Source organism: Pinus tabuliformis, chromosome 4_1 (assembly GCF_031772625.1).
Source record: "Pinus tabuliformis cultivar Carrire ecotype Pingquan chromosome 4_1, CPIR1, whole genome shotgun sequence".
Lineage (NCBI taxonomy): Eukaryota > Viridiplantae > Streptophyta > Pinopsida > Pinales > Pinaceae > Pinus > Pinus tabuliformis.
In genome coordinates this window covers 762,997,095-763,013,861 of record NC_142303.1, presented here as the reverse complement: position 1 = coordinate 763,013,861, position 16,767 = coordinate 762,997,095, and the positions used below count along the sequence as shown (strand labels likewise).

General features: G+C 37.8%; 1 protein-coding gene across 2 annotated transcripts in view; it reads right to left on the bottom strand.

Moving 5' to 3' along the window:
- The window catches only part of LOC149178397 (uncharacterized), a 169,750-nt gene extending 153,700 nt beyond the window's left edge, over nt 1-16,050 (bottom strand). For both annotated transcript variants that reach the window (XM_089420333.1, XM_089420331.1), the window contains exon 1: nt 15,700-16,050. In XM_089420333.1, the coding sequence (XP_089276459.1) occupies nt 15,700-15,940 (241 nt within the window). In that variant the 5' untranslated portion in view covers nt 15,941-16,050. The remainder of the gene's footprint in view (nt 1-15,699) is intronic.
- Nucleotides 16,051-16,767: the final 717 nt, after the last annotated feature.

Sequence of the window (16,767 nt, the reverse complement as noted above, 5' to 3'; positions counted from 1 at the left end):
ACTCTCTGAAGACCAAGAACTTCCGTTTTAGCAAAGGCTTGGTAAGAATATCATCTATTTGTTCATCTATCGAAATGTGATGGAGTTTTACGGCTCCTCTCAACACCATATCCCAGATATAGTGATATCTCAATATGCTTGGACCCATTGTGGAATACGAGATTCTCTGCCAGATGGATCTCGCTCTTGTTGTCATAAATGATAATATATCATTCTCGTATACAATACCTGCTCAAACAGCTCTCCAAAGAGCTTCCTCAACCATACTACCTCACAACTAGCCATGCTAGCAACAATATACTCAGCCTCAGCCATGCTAAGAGCAACGGACTTCTGCTTCCTACTCATCCAAGATATCATGGCAAACCCTAGGCTAAAACAGCAACCTGATGTGCTCTTCCTATCAATACTATTTCCGCCCCAATCAACATCAGTGATCCATGTAGTCTCACATCTCCGACAGCATATCTCAAACTAAGGTTGATAGTTACATGTAAGTATCTCAGCACATGTTTGGCAGCAACCCAATGTGCATGCAAGGGCTCAGTCATAAAATGACTCAGAGTGTTAACAACAAAACATGTGTCCAGTCTAGTGTTCACCAAGAACATTAATGCCCTAATCAATTTTTGATACTCAGAGGGATTTGCCAAGTCAGGTCCTGCAACTTCTCCACATAACTTCTTGAAATTCATCGCCATCGGTGTGGTCATGGACTTGTTGAGAAATCAATGCTATTAGGATTTAGGGTTTGATTCCTCTTTCTTGATAATTACTTGTGAATTATGTTGGCTTCTTTTACTACTTATTTAGTTTATCTTTCATCAAGCAATTACCAAATTATATGTGTATGAAGATCACAAAAACAAGAGACACAAGATGTAGGCACACAGCCAGGGCAAAATCCCTATAAGGGGAAAACCCAGTCAAGAACTCTTCCTTCAGTAGATTCAAATCAAGATGAGACACTTCCAAACCTCCTTCAACCACCAAGTAAGCCCTCCCTTCTTGTAAGTGTCCTCAGCCTTCCAAGTGTTAACGTTTCAAGGTGCAGCTTCAGATCAGAATTTCGACCCCAGCAGCAATTTTTCAACCCCCAACTTCAAAACTTCGACCCTGCAACAAAGACAAAATTTTGGCCCCAGCTTCAGCTTAATATCTTCACGTGTGAAAGAAAGGTAGCCCAAAAATTTGATTTTCCTCTTCCCAGCTTCTCTCCTCTTGCAACTTCGCACTCTTTTCCAACTACTGCTTCTTAGAGATCGAACTTGTTGATGATGCTCTCCAAATGAAGTCAAGCTGCTCAATATATAGGCTTCTTGTGAGGTCGAATTGCCCTAATCCAGGCTGACTTGTTGAGGGCAGGGCCAACTTGGTGTGGAGGTGACAAATTACCTTTTTGACTCAAAAATAATTCTTTTTACATGATACAAAAGCCCAAGAAGGGTCTAATAATAATGACAATGACTCTAATGACTCAAGACAAAACCTAGAAGTCCTCAATGGGGACTTTGACCTAGAAAACATTGACCCAAGCATGAAACCCATGCTTTAATAAGTCATTTTCTTTAATAATAAAATTTTCTTTTGACAAGTACAATTATGAAGACCGAAGCTAGTTACATTCTTCAACACTCCCTCTTAACTAGGGAGGTATTCATAATTACATATATATACAAGTACATGGAAGATTTCAAAATGATCTTGAACTATGAAGAGTTCTAGCACAGTCAACGTTGCGGACTAGATTCCTGACCAGGGTTCTATCCAGGTGGGACTAAGATAGATTAAAGCTTTCAACCAGTTTAGGTACCATCACCCCAGGGATCTAGGTGTGTATCCAAGGTTCCCTCCCTCTTCGAGAACTAGACATCAAAACACACATAGGTCGGCCAAATGTCCTCCCAAGCATCCGCCATTAGATGCTTCATCTTTCCTTATCAACTAAATTTGTAATATCGACCAACCCAAACATGCTTCTAAAATACTCAAACTTCTTATTCGAAAGAGACTTTGTCAGCACATCAGCTACCTGTTCATATGTCGGAATATATTGTAGCTTTACGACCCCATCTTGTACCAAGCTCCTAATGTAGTGGTACTTCTTGTTGATATGCTTCATTCTTGCATGGAATACGGGGTCTTCAGACATCTTGATGCTACTTTGATTATCACAATTTATTATAGTAGGATACATAGGCTTGCCAAACAAATATGATAAATGTTTCCTTAACCAAACAGCTTCCTTTCCTACTTCACATGCAACAACATATTTTGCTTCAGCACTACTTAACGCAACAGAATCTTGTTTTCTACTCATCCATGAAATCATTGTGGATCCCATACTGAAACATGCACCTGTAGTGCTTCTTCCATCAGTCTCACTGCCACCCCAATCCAAATTGGTATAACCTATTGACTTCTTTTCCATCATATTTTACGCAATGATATATGGTGCCACTTAGATATCTCAAAATATGCTTGGCAACTATCCAATGGTCATGACGAGACTCCAACTGAAATTGACTAAGAACATTTACGGCAAAACAGATATCAGGTCTTGTATTTACCAGGTACATCAGAGAACCCACCAACTTACGATAGTTAGTAGGACCAACGAGACTAGAGTCGGAGCTTCTCAATTTCTTGAGATTAGTGATCATAGGAGTAGTCATAGGTTGGAATCCATCATACTGAATCTCTGCAATATTTCGATTATGTATTTTCCTTGACCCAAATATATTTCTCCCAGTTTCTGCCAAGCTTCCAAACCCAAGTAATAATGCATAAGTCCTAGATCTTTCATTTCGAATTCGGCTACCAGCATTTTCTTGCATTCTTGTATTTTACGCTCCACACCTATAATAAACAAATCATCCACATATACTAGAATAATGATTGGTTCATTGTTCACCACCTTGATGTAGCGGTTTGGATCTGCAGAGCTTTTGACAAACCCAATTCTTAAGAGATATGCATCCATCCTTGCATACCATGCCCTAGGAGCTTGCTTCAAGCCATATAGGGCTTTCTTGAGTTCGCAAACATGTGTGTCCTTGCTATTTATTTCAAAGGCTTTTAATTGATCAATGTATACTTCTTCATCGATGGTTCCATTCAAAAATGTTGTTTTTACGTCCATTTGATGGATATTCCATCCCATAATAGCAACTAGCGAAACCAAAGATCTTATACTAGTATACCTGGCAGTAGGAGCAAAGGTTTCTTCATAGTCTATGCCTTCCTTTTGCGAGGAACCCTTTGCAACGAATCTAGCTTTCTGTTTGTCTATGCTTCCATCAATAGCATGTTTGGTTTTGTAAATCCATTTTGCAGTGACAACTGATTTGTCACTTGGTCTAGGAAGGATTTCCCAAACCCCATTCTTCATGATGGATTGACATTATTCTTGCACCGCCTTCTTCCATTCTTCTTGATGAGCAGCTTCTTCAAATGTAGTTGGTTCAGCTTCTATTAATTTTGTCATATCTGCCGCATATCCTGAATATCTTTTCGGTTTTTTGCTTTCTCTAAAAGTTCCTTTAGTAGCTCCATGTCCTTCGGCATCTTCAAGAGTGAATTTTAACCAATTTGGCCTCTTCCTTGTTTCAGTTATGATCATAGGTTGAATAGGCCCACTTGGTCCTTCTTCTTCTTCTTCTTGGTTTGTAGTTGATTTATCATGGTGCTCTTCTTCTTCAAATAGGTTGTCATCGGAATCAATTGAAATATCCTTGGATCTTTTGTAGGCATGATTTTCATCGAATATAACATCCCTGCTTACTTCAATTTGTCTTCCTTCCTTGATGTAGATTTTATATGACTTTGAAGAAAGACTGTAGCCAACGAATATCCCTTTAATGCTTGTAGAATCTAATTTCTTTTGCTTGTCCTTTGGAACATGGATGTATGCGGGACACCCAAAGATTCGAAGATGGTCCACACATGGCTTCTTTCCTGTGAATGCTTCTTCAGGTGTCATATTCTCAAGGATTCTATGAGGACTTCTATTTTGTATATATATTGCGGTCATTGTTGCTTCTCCCCATAGAAACTTTGGTAGATCTTGATCAAAAATCATAGTTCATATACATTCTTCAAGTGTTCTATTTTTCCTTTCTGCAACTCCATTTTGCTCGGGATTGTAGGGAACAATGAGCTCCCTCTTAATACTTGCTTCTTTACAATATGCAATTATTTCTTTTGAAGTGTATTCTCCACCCTTGTCAGATCTCAAAGTCTTTATCCTTCTTTCAGTTAAGGTATCCACTTCAGATCTAAATTCCTTGAACTTTTCAAATACTTCGTCCTTTGTCTTGAGGAGGTAGAGCCATGTCTTTCTAGAGTGATCATCAATGAAGGTCACATAATAAAGATGGCCACCAAGAGATTTGATAGACATACGCCCACACACATCAGAATGAATGAGGTCTAATATTTCTTTAGACCTTGTTTCACTGCTTGTAAAGGGTTTCCTTGTATTCTTTCCTAAAGCACATCCCTTACATATTCCTTCACGATCTTCTTTGATGTTGGGGATGCCATTTACCATTTGATTAAGAGAGGGGATGACCTTGTAATGTATATGCCCATATCTTCTATGCCATAGTTCGATAGGATTGATCTCCATGCGAACTAGGGCTTGAGGAGATGGTGTTATGACTCTATATAACCTTCCTTCACATACTCCAATAAAGTTTGCCTTATCAATGCTTGAATCCTTTCCCCACACTAGAACTTTACCATCTACAAAGGCAACCCTATCTCCTATATCTTCTAAACAAGAAATTTAAAGTTAATTCTTTTTCAAACCTGGAACATAGAGTATATTGTTGAGGTGTAGCTTTGCTCCATTTTCCAGCTTCAATGATGTAGATCCTAGGCCCTTCACTGCATAATTGTTTTTGTCTCCTAACTCCACTACATTAGATGATGGTTCCTTTGATAGAGTATGAAGTTGTCCACTTTCTCCCATCATGTGTCTTGATGCTCCACTATCAATCATCCATGCATTGTCATCATCGAGAGTACCTATGAGAGTAGCCACAAACCCTTCGCTTTTGGTTTGATTAGATAAGTTGTAGATGATCCTTCCAATCCAGCTTCTTGTAATTCTTATAATATTGAATCCCATCTCCAAGCAACTTGTCATAGAGGGAGTAACCTTTCCTTTCAAGCCAACAAAGTGATCTCCAACCTTCTTCGACCTTAGCTATGATACCATGTTGAGAAATCAATGCTAGCAGGATTTAGGGTTTGATTCTTCTTTCTTGATAATTACTTATGAATTATGTTGGCTCAGTGTTGCGGGGGAGCGCTCCCCCCCTCTCGATTCCGCTCCCAATCAGCACTCCGGGCAGGAGCGAGTCGGGAGCACGCTCCCTTAAAAAAATTTACGCTCCCTACTTTTTTCAATTCAATATAGGGAGTGTCGCTCCGGGAGCGATTTTTATAACCCGAGAAAAATTAGGGTCACCAATACATCTCAGGTATAGCAATCAATGGTAGGTTTCCCTCTCCCATTCTAATAGTTTAGTAGTTAAGTAGCATTGCTTTAATAATTTAAGTATAATAATAATAATAATTAATACTTAATTACGACATTTACAATAATAGCTATTTATCAGTAACTATTATAAAAATTGGTATTATTAAGTACTAAAGAAAAACAACAACAACAACTAATTAGTTAATTATTAAAAATTAAAACATTCAATCATCAATTATTATTATTAATATTAACTATTTATTATTAATTAATTATGAATATTAATATTAATATTAATATTAATAGTAATTAATTATTATTTATTAATTATTAATTATTAGTCATTAATTATTAATTATTTACATTAATTATTAGGTCTTGATATTAATTATAAATTATTAATATTAAATATTTATTATTAATTAATTTTTAATTATTAATTATTAATAATTAATATATATGTATTACTAATTTTAATTTTAATTTTAATTTTAATACAACACTCTTATATTAATATTATTATTCATTAAATACCATTTTAGAATAAATTTATCACATACTATTTTATAATAAACACTATACTAACATATGATATATATATATATATATATATATATATATATATATTAAATATTAAATACCAAATACTAAGATTACTAATACCAATATATACTGTTAAATAGTTCACATACTATTAATAATACTATACTAATATTAAATGCCTATATGAATTAAAATTTATAATAATAACTACTATATTAAAATCAATTAATTATTAATAATATTAAAATTAATTAAAAGATTTTTATAATAATGATTAACATAATAATAATTTATAATAATTTGAAACAATTGATATTAAAACAGCCAACATTCATCTCATCCTTTAATCTTCTCCCCTCATTACTATTTAATTCCCTCAATTTAGCTCTTCTTCTATCAAGCATTCAAGCAGTCCTGATGATGGATCCCAGTTGGGATTTGAAACGTTGACGGAAAATAAGTTTTACTATGGATTCTCCGGTAACTATGTCTAAAGATAAAAAATGTTATCAGGGACATGGAAACTGCAAGGATAAATTACAAGCTTGAGTTGTGACATGAGGTTATGAGTTTTGATCTATGAACTTGGTCAATGGCTATGAGGTTCAATGAGGTTCGCCGAACCTCGAAATTTTCTTAAGGCTCGCCAAAGTTCGAACCTCAAGGTTAAAGTTCGACGAACCTTGTGACATAGGTTTCAGGTCACGCAGAGGTCAGTAGGGCTGACGCTAGATTCAGAAGAAGTGCTGGAGAATTTGTCTATCTGTGGGTAAGCCAATTTGGCACCCTGTTATACTAGAAAATTGTTGAATAATAAAATCCTCCCTTGCCGCACTGGTTTTCCCACATTGGGTTTTTCCGTGGACATTAATCCAAAATAACTGTGTCAATGTGTTGATTCTTGTGCATATGTTTGTTTCTGTATTACGGTGTGATATCTACAGCAGTATTTATTTTAATGTTTATTGAAGTAATTTCATGAATAACTTATGGTGAAATAAGTAGGAAAAGTAAATCAGTTGCTGCAGTGATAGAAGATAGAATTTTCACAATGTGAGAGAAAGGTAGCCCAAAAATTTGATTTTCCTCTTCCCAACTTCTCTCCTTCTTCTCCTGCAACTTCGCACTCTTTTCCAGCTACTGCTTCTTAGAGATCGAACTTGTTGATGATGCTCTCCAAATGAAGTCGAGTTGCTCAATATATAGGCTTCTTGTGAGGTCGAATTGCCCTAATCCAGGCCGACTTGTTGAGGGCAGGGCCGACTTGGTGTGGAGGTGACAAATTACCTTTTTGACTCAAAAATAATTCTTTTTACATGATACAAAAGCCCAAGAAGGGTCTAATAATAATGACAATGACTCTAATGACTCAAGACAAAACCTAGAAGTCCTCAATGGGGACTTTTACCTAGAAAACATTGACCCAAGCATGAAATCCATGATTTAATAAGTCATTTTCTTTAATAATAAAATTTTCTTTTGACAAGTACAATTATGAAGACCGAACTAGTTACATTATTCAACGGGACTTGCATTCTACCATTCCAAATCTTTCCAGTAGCTTGACAACATATTTCCCTTAAGAAAGGAAAATCTCACCAAATCTCTGCCACACCTCCAAGCCCTATAGGTAGTGCACCAATCCAAGGTCTTTCAACTCAAATTCAGAGGCCGGATCCCTCTTACACTTGAGAATAAGAGGCTCTCCACCTGTCAAGAATAAATCATCAACATATAATACCAAAATCAGAGGCATACCTTGGATGACCTTGAAGTAGAGATTTAGATCAGCATTGCTTCTCATAAATCCAAGCTTTGTCAGGTAGCTTAGAGTTATCAATGTGCCTATACCAAGCCCTAGGGGCTTGCTTCAATCCATAAAGTGCTTTCTTCAGCCTGCATACATGAGTCTTCCTGTCATGCTCCTCAAAGCCCTATGGTTGCTCAACATATACTTCTTCCTTGAGAATGCCATGTAGAAATGTGGTCTTCACATCCATCTGGTGAAGTGTCCATCCCTAACTAGCAGCAAGAGAAACGATAGATCGAATGGTAGTATAGCGGGCAACCAATGCAAAAATGTCATCATAGTCCTCTCCCTCTTTGTAGGAGAAACCTCTAGCCACAACTTTCGCCTTGTATTTTTCAATGCTTCCATCCTCACCATGATTAATCTTGTACAATCATTTAGAAGCCACAACAGACTTTCCTTCAGGTCTCAGAACCACTTTCCATACATTGTTCTCCATGATATATTCATATTCTTCGGCCATAGCATCCTTCCATACTGCTTCTTTTCAAAGGTGTGTGGTTCAGCCTGAATCATGTTGCTCACTGCTACAACATATCCCTAATATTGACATGGCTTCTTTCTTTCTTTGAAGGTTCCTCTCATAGCAACATGTCTCTCGGCATCCTGTAAGGTGTCACGAAGCCATAGTGGTCTCTTCCTGGCAGGAAGATCACACGAAGGGGGATCCAAAGGGTCCATGGGTTTCATGGGATCATAAGCAACATCAATCTCTGGCTCAAGTGTAGGAGAGTCTTCCATGGCATCATCTTTTTTCTCAATGTTCGCAAGGGGAGGAGTGTCCCTTACTTTCCCAATCGCAGCATCTTCATCAAATGTCATATCCTGCTAAACTCTATACTCCTTTGACCAGGTACATATATTCTATAAGCTTTAGAATTTTCACAATAACCAACAAACGTACCTTTCTTTCCTGAAGCTTTCAGCTTGTTCCTCTTGTCCTTTGGCACATGAAAGTAGACGAGGCAGCCAAAGATCCTCAAATGTCCAACATCAGGCTTCACACCTATGAAAACTTCTTCGAGAGTCTTATCACCCAAGGCTTGATGAGGAGTCCTATTTTGAACATAAACAACAATGTTTGCAGCTTCTCCCCATAGAAACTTCAGTAGCTTTTGATCATGCAACATGGCTTGGGCAGCTTCCATGATGGTCTTATTCTTCCTTTCGGCCACTCCATTTTTCTTGGGGTTATAAGGTACAATGGTCTCCTTCTTGATTCTTGCTTTCTTGCAAAAGTCAATGAACTCATTTGAAATGAATTCTCCTCCATTATCAGACCTAAAGATTTTGATCCTCTTCCTGGTTTAATTCTCTATCAGGGCCTTGAAGTCCTTGAACATGTCAAATGCTTGGTCCTTGTGCTTCAAGAAGAAAATCCATGTCTTACGAGAGAAGTCATCCACAAAGATTATGTAGTACAGGTAGCCACCAAGAGAGTTCACAAGCATGGGTCCACATAAATCAAAATGTATGAGTTGAAGAATTCCATTGGTCTTGCTCCTGCTTGAAGGGAATGGTCCCTTTATCTTCTTTCCACTTGCACATCTTGGACAAACTCCATCATGATCTATACAAATCTTGGGCATCCCAGAAACCATCCTCCTCACCTTAGGCAAAGCTTCATAATGAAGGTGAGCAAATCTTTGGTGCCACAGCTCACATTGATGATTACTATCATGAACCAATGCTCAAATTGGTCTTCCATTGACTTTATAAAGGCCTTCAATTCTTGATCCCAAAGTGAAGGTATCCCTCAAGTGAGACTCCATTGGCCAAGTAAGAACCTTTCCATTTATAAAAGCAACCTTCATTCCTTTGTCCTCTAAGGAAGATATAGACACAAGATTCTTTTTCAATCCCGACACATACAGAACATCCTGTAGATGTATAATTTGACCATAATCCAAATGAAATGAAACAAAAGCAGACCCTTTTATCGAATAAGTAAAATTGTCCCCAAGAATGATCTTCAAGTTTGTCTCCCTCTCAACCAGGTTTGAGATGACTTCACGATAACCAATGAAGTGTCTAGAAGCCCCACTATCTACTAACCAACTATCAAATGAATCCGGAGGAGAGGAACTAGAAAGAGAAGAAATAAGAAAGTATTCAGATTGAGTAGCGCTGCATTATTATCATACCTTGAGTTCCTTGATCTCTTTTGAGGACAGTGGCCTTCTTCACGAGCAGTAGGAGCATCTCTTCTTCTTCTATAGTTAGACATATTGTTGTTGTAGCCATGATTGTTGTTGTTGGATCTACGAGCATCACCATTCTTCGGGAAATCTTGGACATAGTGACCATGCTTGTGGCAATTGTAACATTGAATATGTGACAAGTCCCTGTCCCTTTTCACTCTTCTATTGGAGTCCCTGGATGTTGGTGCAAGATTTCTTGAATTAGATGGTCTTCCTCTTCCTTTCCTCTTCTTGTCTTGAGCAGCAAATGCAGAGGGTTCTCCTTCTTCATGCTTTTTAATTTTCCCTCTAAAACTCATCCCAGTCTCCTCTTGAGTGCACTTGCCCAATAGCTCATCAAATGAAGGAAACCTATCATTGTTGCTAATAGTTGTGATGAATGTCTCCCAAATCGAAGGAAGACCTCCAAGTGCAATTAGTACCAACTCTCTATCAGATGTAATTTCTCCAACAAACAATAGTTGATCCTTGAGTTGGGATATCCTCATGAAGTATGACTACACAGTCTCCCCCTTGTTCATCTTGATGTCTTTAAGTTGATTCTTCAAAGATAGAATATGATTCAAGTTGTTGACCTCATACATCCCAACCAGCTTATCATACATTTCCTTAGATTTCTTCAACTTTGCAACATAAGTGATCAAATGATCTCTCAATGAATCAATAATAATTTTCTTAGCTTTGACCTCACCTTTCTTGTACTTGGACTTGACAACAATAGAAGCATTCTCCGGAGGCTCAAGTACCTTTCCTTCAACATATTCCAAAACATCATTCTCCTCCAAAGTCAAATCAACCCTAGCTCTCCAAACAACATAGTTAGATGAGTCATTCAGCTTCTCTTCAATCTTGAAGTATGAGGTAGTCATCTTGACCAAGTCAAATGTTCTTCAACGGCGAATAAGATATCTTCAAAAGGTGATTGCTCTTGTCTCCTTGGGCTTGTCTTCACCTCAGCTCTAATACCATGTTAATTTTTTTAATATTTTATGCTGCAACAATCACTTATAGCAATTCTTCTTCCAATAGCAATCACTTTATCCAATTATCTTCAATCTTTCAATAACAGTAAGCAATTGTAGTTAAAACATAAAACCATATGCACAATAGAAGACAGTCAAGAACAATAGACATTGAGATTTGGTCAAAGACCAAGGAAAAACCCCACAAGGGGAAAACCCTTTCCAAATTCTTCTTCTATTAGATTGTCACCAAATGTTCAGCAGAGAGATACATAGTCAAAGTACATCAACAATGAGTCAAAAGTCAAAATCTTGACCAACCAACCAAAATCCAGTCAAATATGAGCAAGAAAGTCAAATCTGATCAAAATTGAATTCCGCAATTTTCTGTCAAAGTCAGCAATAGTCAACATTGCCCTAGCCAGTCAACGGTCATGGTAGCGAAGAATTTTGCCTCTTTTGCTCAGTCAACTCCAGTGAAAATAGTCCTCAAAGCAGCCTTCAAAATTGGTCAAAGACAAAGCGTTGACCTGCAAAACCCTATCTTTTCAATAGCAGTCAAAGGTGGTCAATGCATGCCCATAATTTTGGTCAACGACCTTCTAAATTCGGTCTCCCAAGAACATATCAGAAACCAATCAAAGTATCCCAAGTCAACCAAAGTCAAAGCAAGTCAAATCAATCCCAAATCAAAAATTCAATGCTGGTCAACAAAAGTGCCTCTCTCTCCTTCACACGTGTCAACTCGAACCTGCAATTTTCAAAGCTAAGAAGAGATGAATATGTGATGATGCCTCCAAGAGATATCAAGCGATGCCTATTTATATGTGGTCTTGGGGGTCAAATTCCCTCTTCTAGGCCAACTTGTACTTTTTGTGATGACATGGTTCCACATTAAAAATGAATATTTTTCCAGTGCAAATTAAATTCTTCCAAGGGCTAGTAGAGTCCCTTTAGGATGAGAAAGTCTTCCCAAAAGAGAGAATTTCTCCCAGAGCTGCCAAATTTCAACATTTAGGGCATATTTTGATAAAGCTAATGGGTTGGCTTGTAACCCAAGTACATTTTAGCATCAAACTTGTTTTAGGGTCTTTGTTAGGCTAATTATTAGTCCTAATCCTCATATAAATAGAGGATAGGCTCATTGTATTGGATCATCATCACTTGTGACTTATTTCAACCTTCTTGTTTTCTTGTGGAGATGTGACTCTATGGTGTATTTTTCTATTTGGAGCTATTTCTTTGGTCTTGGAGATGTCATTTTGGAGCAATAAAGGCTTGTTCATGCATTCTATCTTGTAAGTGTACCTTGGATTTGATAAATCTTTATTTTTGTGTGTAATGTATGGAATGGTTGATTATCTAGGGTTTCTATTTTGCTAGTTATTGTTGAAAATCATTGTATGGAATCTAGATGATAGCATTGTATGCATTACTCACCCATAGAATGTGAATGACAATCCCATTGGTGAATCTTTAAACTAGCTCTCCCAATTGACTTTTCTCCCTCACAAAAGTGATAGCTAGAGTTTTGAAATCTAGGGTTTCATTATTCCCTTACTCCTTACAAATATTTAGCATATTTTACACTCCCATAAACTCCATCATCCCAAGGGCTAGGCACTAGCCTTGGTCACTTTGTCGATCATCCACAAAACTTCATTTAAACCTCATTTTCTCTCTTTAAACATGATTTTCAGCCCCCCAAGGGCAAGATGCTAGCTAGGGCTAGGGCATGAATTTCAACCACGGCTCAAGCCATTGGCTTGACGGAGGATTCAACATTGGAAGGAAAGTTGATTACCTCAAAATCAACTCCTTTGGTTGGATAATGCATCCATTTTAAGGCTAAGGTCTCTTGCCCTAGGTAGATGTTTTACCTAAAAAAGCCCTAGTTTGCCCTAGGCTTCAACTTGGGGCTTGTTGAAGGCTTCTTGTTCCATAGATTGAAGGTATTCATTGCTTGGAAGCCTTTTCTTGGCCTTGTGATTCTAGGTGAGTCCTTTTGGCTTGCTATTACTCAAGCCCTAGATCACGTTGTGCCCTAAATAGGCACATTGGAGGATGCAAATTGCCCTATCATGCTTGCTAAGCCTTGTTCTTAGGAAGAGTTGTCCTCCATTAGCTTACCTTGTCACCTTATCCCTTGAACTTAGCATATCCATCTAGGTGACCTACCAAAGGGAAGCCTCCCTAGTGCTGATCCACAAAAGAGCAGGAGGTAGTGCTTGTGGCGACAGTCGGCCACACCTTATATTGCTATCCCTTGGTTTAGTCTTTGCCTTGTGAGCTCCCCTCACAAGACCTGCTAAATTTTGAGGCAACAAGACACTAAGGTTTAAAGAATTGAGAAACCTATGTGTAGCTTTCTCTCTCTCCTTGAAATCGCTTCCATCGGCCCTTTTCCATAGAATTGTAGCCTTAGACTCTACTAGCCCTTGATTAAGAAAGGCACTAGTCCTATCTCTTGGGTCAAACATTAAATAACAATAATAATAAAAAACCTAAAATTTTCATTTTTATGTTTTCTAGGGTAAATTAGGGTTAGATTACAAGCTACAGCAAAATGTACATTTTTTAGCATTATTTACCTTGGACCTTATTGTCCTAGGCTTAGACTTCATATGCATTCAATTGGAAAAGGGAAAATATTATTTTACATGTTTTCTTCAGCCATTAATTAGGACTAACATCTAGAATTTCTATTATTGTTTTATGTGTTTTCAACCATTGAAACTTGTTGTAATTTATTTTCTTGTTTACTCATTGAATAGCCCTATTTTTCACTTGTTTATCATAGATTTGGGAGTTGTTTCCTTATTGTTGTTACAAATGCCTGCATATAGTAATTTTGCTGATTATAACCCTAGTTTGTAACAGCAAAGTGTAATTTGTAGATCGTATGTGTTCGGGAGCCTATTTGAGCCTCTTTAGGACTTACTAAGCCCTCTAGATCTAGCCATAGGATCCTTTGAACTCGCCATCTTAGAATTATATCTTGATTCACCTAAACCCTGATCATTGAATATTTACCCTTGGGTGAATCTTGTGGTAAAAACCTTAGGGGGTAAATAGTCTAAGACCATTTGGGTTACATACTCCTTAAGATCTATCAAGGAAGCCTCCCTTTGTGGGGATTGTATCCGACCACAGAATAGCAAGCACATAATTGCTAAGGTAACAATCATAACTAATCCTATTATTTCTCTTAATCTAGATTGTTTTATGAGGCTTTGCACTAAGGTGCTAGATTAGGTGACAATCATAACTAATCCTATTGTTTCTCTTAATCTAGATTGTTTTATGAGGCTTTGCACTAAGGTGCTAGATTTTGCAGTAATATTAACCATAGGAAAGCTCTCCTAGGCTAGCATTTACCTAGTCTAAAGTGAGAAAGGCAAGTCTACCAAGGTGATAATGGGCAGTTAGCCTAAGTTATCCTTGGGGTTTCACAATGTGTGCTTAGAGACCTTTACACCAAAGTGAGAACCTAGGAGATAACAAGCATATTACATGATTATGGCCTCATTACATTCATTATCCCCCTCAGTACCTCCCTTCGTACCCCATATTATCCTCCCTAGGTGCATCCCATGAGGATAACATGACTTATTTTCCATTGATTGTTATTGAACCTTTACCATATCCTGCCCTCTTTCTTCTCCCCTTTTCATTCTTGTCATTGTGAAGAATTTGCAGAAACAGTGGAGAGTAGTTTCTCTAACAATCAAGTTTGGTGATGGAAAGATACTTCTTTTGGCTATCTAAGTGTTCTTTCAAGTGGAGTGTTGATCATTATGATGGTTTCTGGTGGTTGATTTTTAGTTGTTGCAATGTACTTCTTTGCAGGATTGGGATCTAACCAATCTCTCTTGCAGATTTCTCTCTCCCTTCATCCACTCCGACGAACTAAGGCACTGATCATTTTTATACAGTCTCGTCGATCTTTTGTTCAAAGATTTCTAGGGACAACCCCCTGTAGCCAGCATGTACTAGCCCGAAGCGAGAGAAATTCAACCAAGATGACAGTGGGCAGGCCTTTTGATTGTGACACCTGACGTTTTCCACGGTGATCCATCGCCAAATCACTACGGACAATTTCAAACGCTATCAGTTCCCCAACGTCTTAATATTGTATCAAGACATCAGGGACGGAAAGGAAAGGAGGGGAGCTTAGGACTTCCGCCATTGGCCACTCACTACTTTCGATATGTACGAACACTCTTAATATTACTAAGGTATTTGTTGGTGATCTTAACAATATTAGTGTTGTTGTCAATGGAGTTTTCGCATTTTCTCTTTATGATGGACGAATTAGCATAGTTGTCGCAAGTGTAGTTACTAAGGAGAATTTGGATTAATTGACAAATGCTAGTGAGGATTGGCCTGAAGTCGTTTTACCATAGGCTGCAATTGTTTGGAGTGAATATCTCAGAACAATAATTTGCACGTTACAATTACAATCTATTATCTCAAGTTACTGGTTTAGTAGTCATGGTGATCTGGACCTGGGCGAAGGGGCAGTTGGCTCGTAGGATTGTTAAAGGTTCAATTCTGTAATCCACAGTCGTGTACAAATTACTTTAATCCTAACCAATTTTATGAAATTTAGGCATATCAACCATAGCTTCAATTCCAATGACGATTTGCTCCCACTGTAACAGCCAAAGGAGAAAATTGGTGATATGCTCTTACCTCCTGTGCTCCCAGGGGTGCCATTACTAGCATTGCATTGCAGCCTCCTCCACCCCGTTGTCTTGCTTTCGAACTTTTTCCGATTCTTGTCCAAAGCTGCCAAACTGGGGACAACATAAGCTGATTTTCGGGCGGATTGCAGTTTTAGGAACCCCAGAGGGAATACATAAGTGCCCAAATTTGCAGAGTTCGTGGGTGACTGCAAGCAAAGATTGGAAATATGAGCGACAGATAATGCCATCCTATGGAAAATTTACTATATCCACGAATTCGGAATGCCGAGGGATAAAATCTACGCCACGCCCTCTTTCACCCAATTCTTTTCTATATTGTTGTTGTTTCAAATGGGGATGCCCGTTTATTTAAAGTACGCAGTTTGCGCACACTGACAAAAGCTTTGATTCGATTTTTCGTTCAGTTTCGTGGTAAGATTTTCTTCTACTTTTTTATCGGTCATTAAATAGGTTTTATAAAATAAAATTTATATACAAAATGAAATGATATTTTAAGGTTTATGGGACTAAAAATAGTGTATGAGACCCTTACTTCTTTGTTTTTCATTTTTTTATAATTCAGTGTTTTTCCAATTCAAATTGATGATGAACTGGGTTTACCTTCCAACAATGTCTTTGCTAAAAAGACAATGCCAAGAAACTTAGGCTAACATGTTTTCATAATTTTCTTTGATGTCTTTGAATGCATCACATTCCAAAATGAAATGTTTTTCCGATTCCACTGCCCAAGACATGCAAAATGTACAAACCCGTTCTTCCCAAGCTTCTTTAGGCATTTTCCACCGTCCTGTTTCGCACCGAAGTTGATGCGAGTTGGTCCTTAATTGAGCAATAAGAACCTTTTCCCTCCACAAAATGCTAGCTCCAATGAACTCTTTTTGTTGTAGATCACACGTAGGGTTGAATTCCTCAATGTAGTACTTCTTCTTTCTACCCAACTCTATTCCCCATTCATTTTTACGAAACTTCTCCATAACAAAATCCTTTAGCTTCTTGCTATTTGTGCGACAGGCATTGAGGTAGATATTCCATTTTTGCATCCATGTGTAGTTTT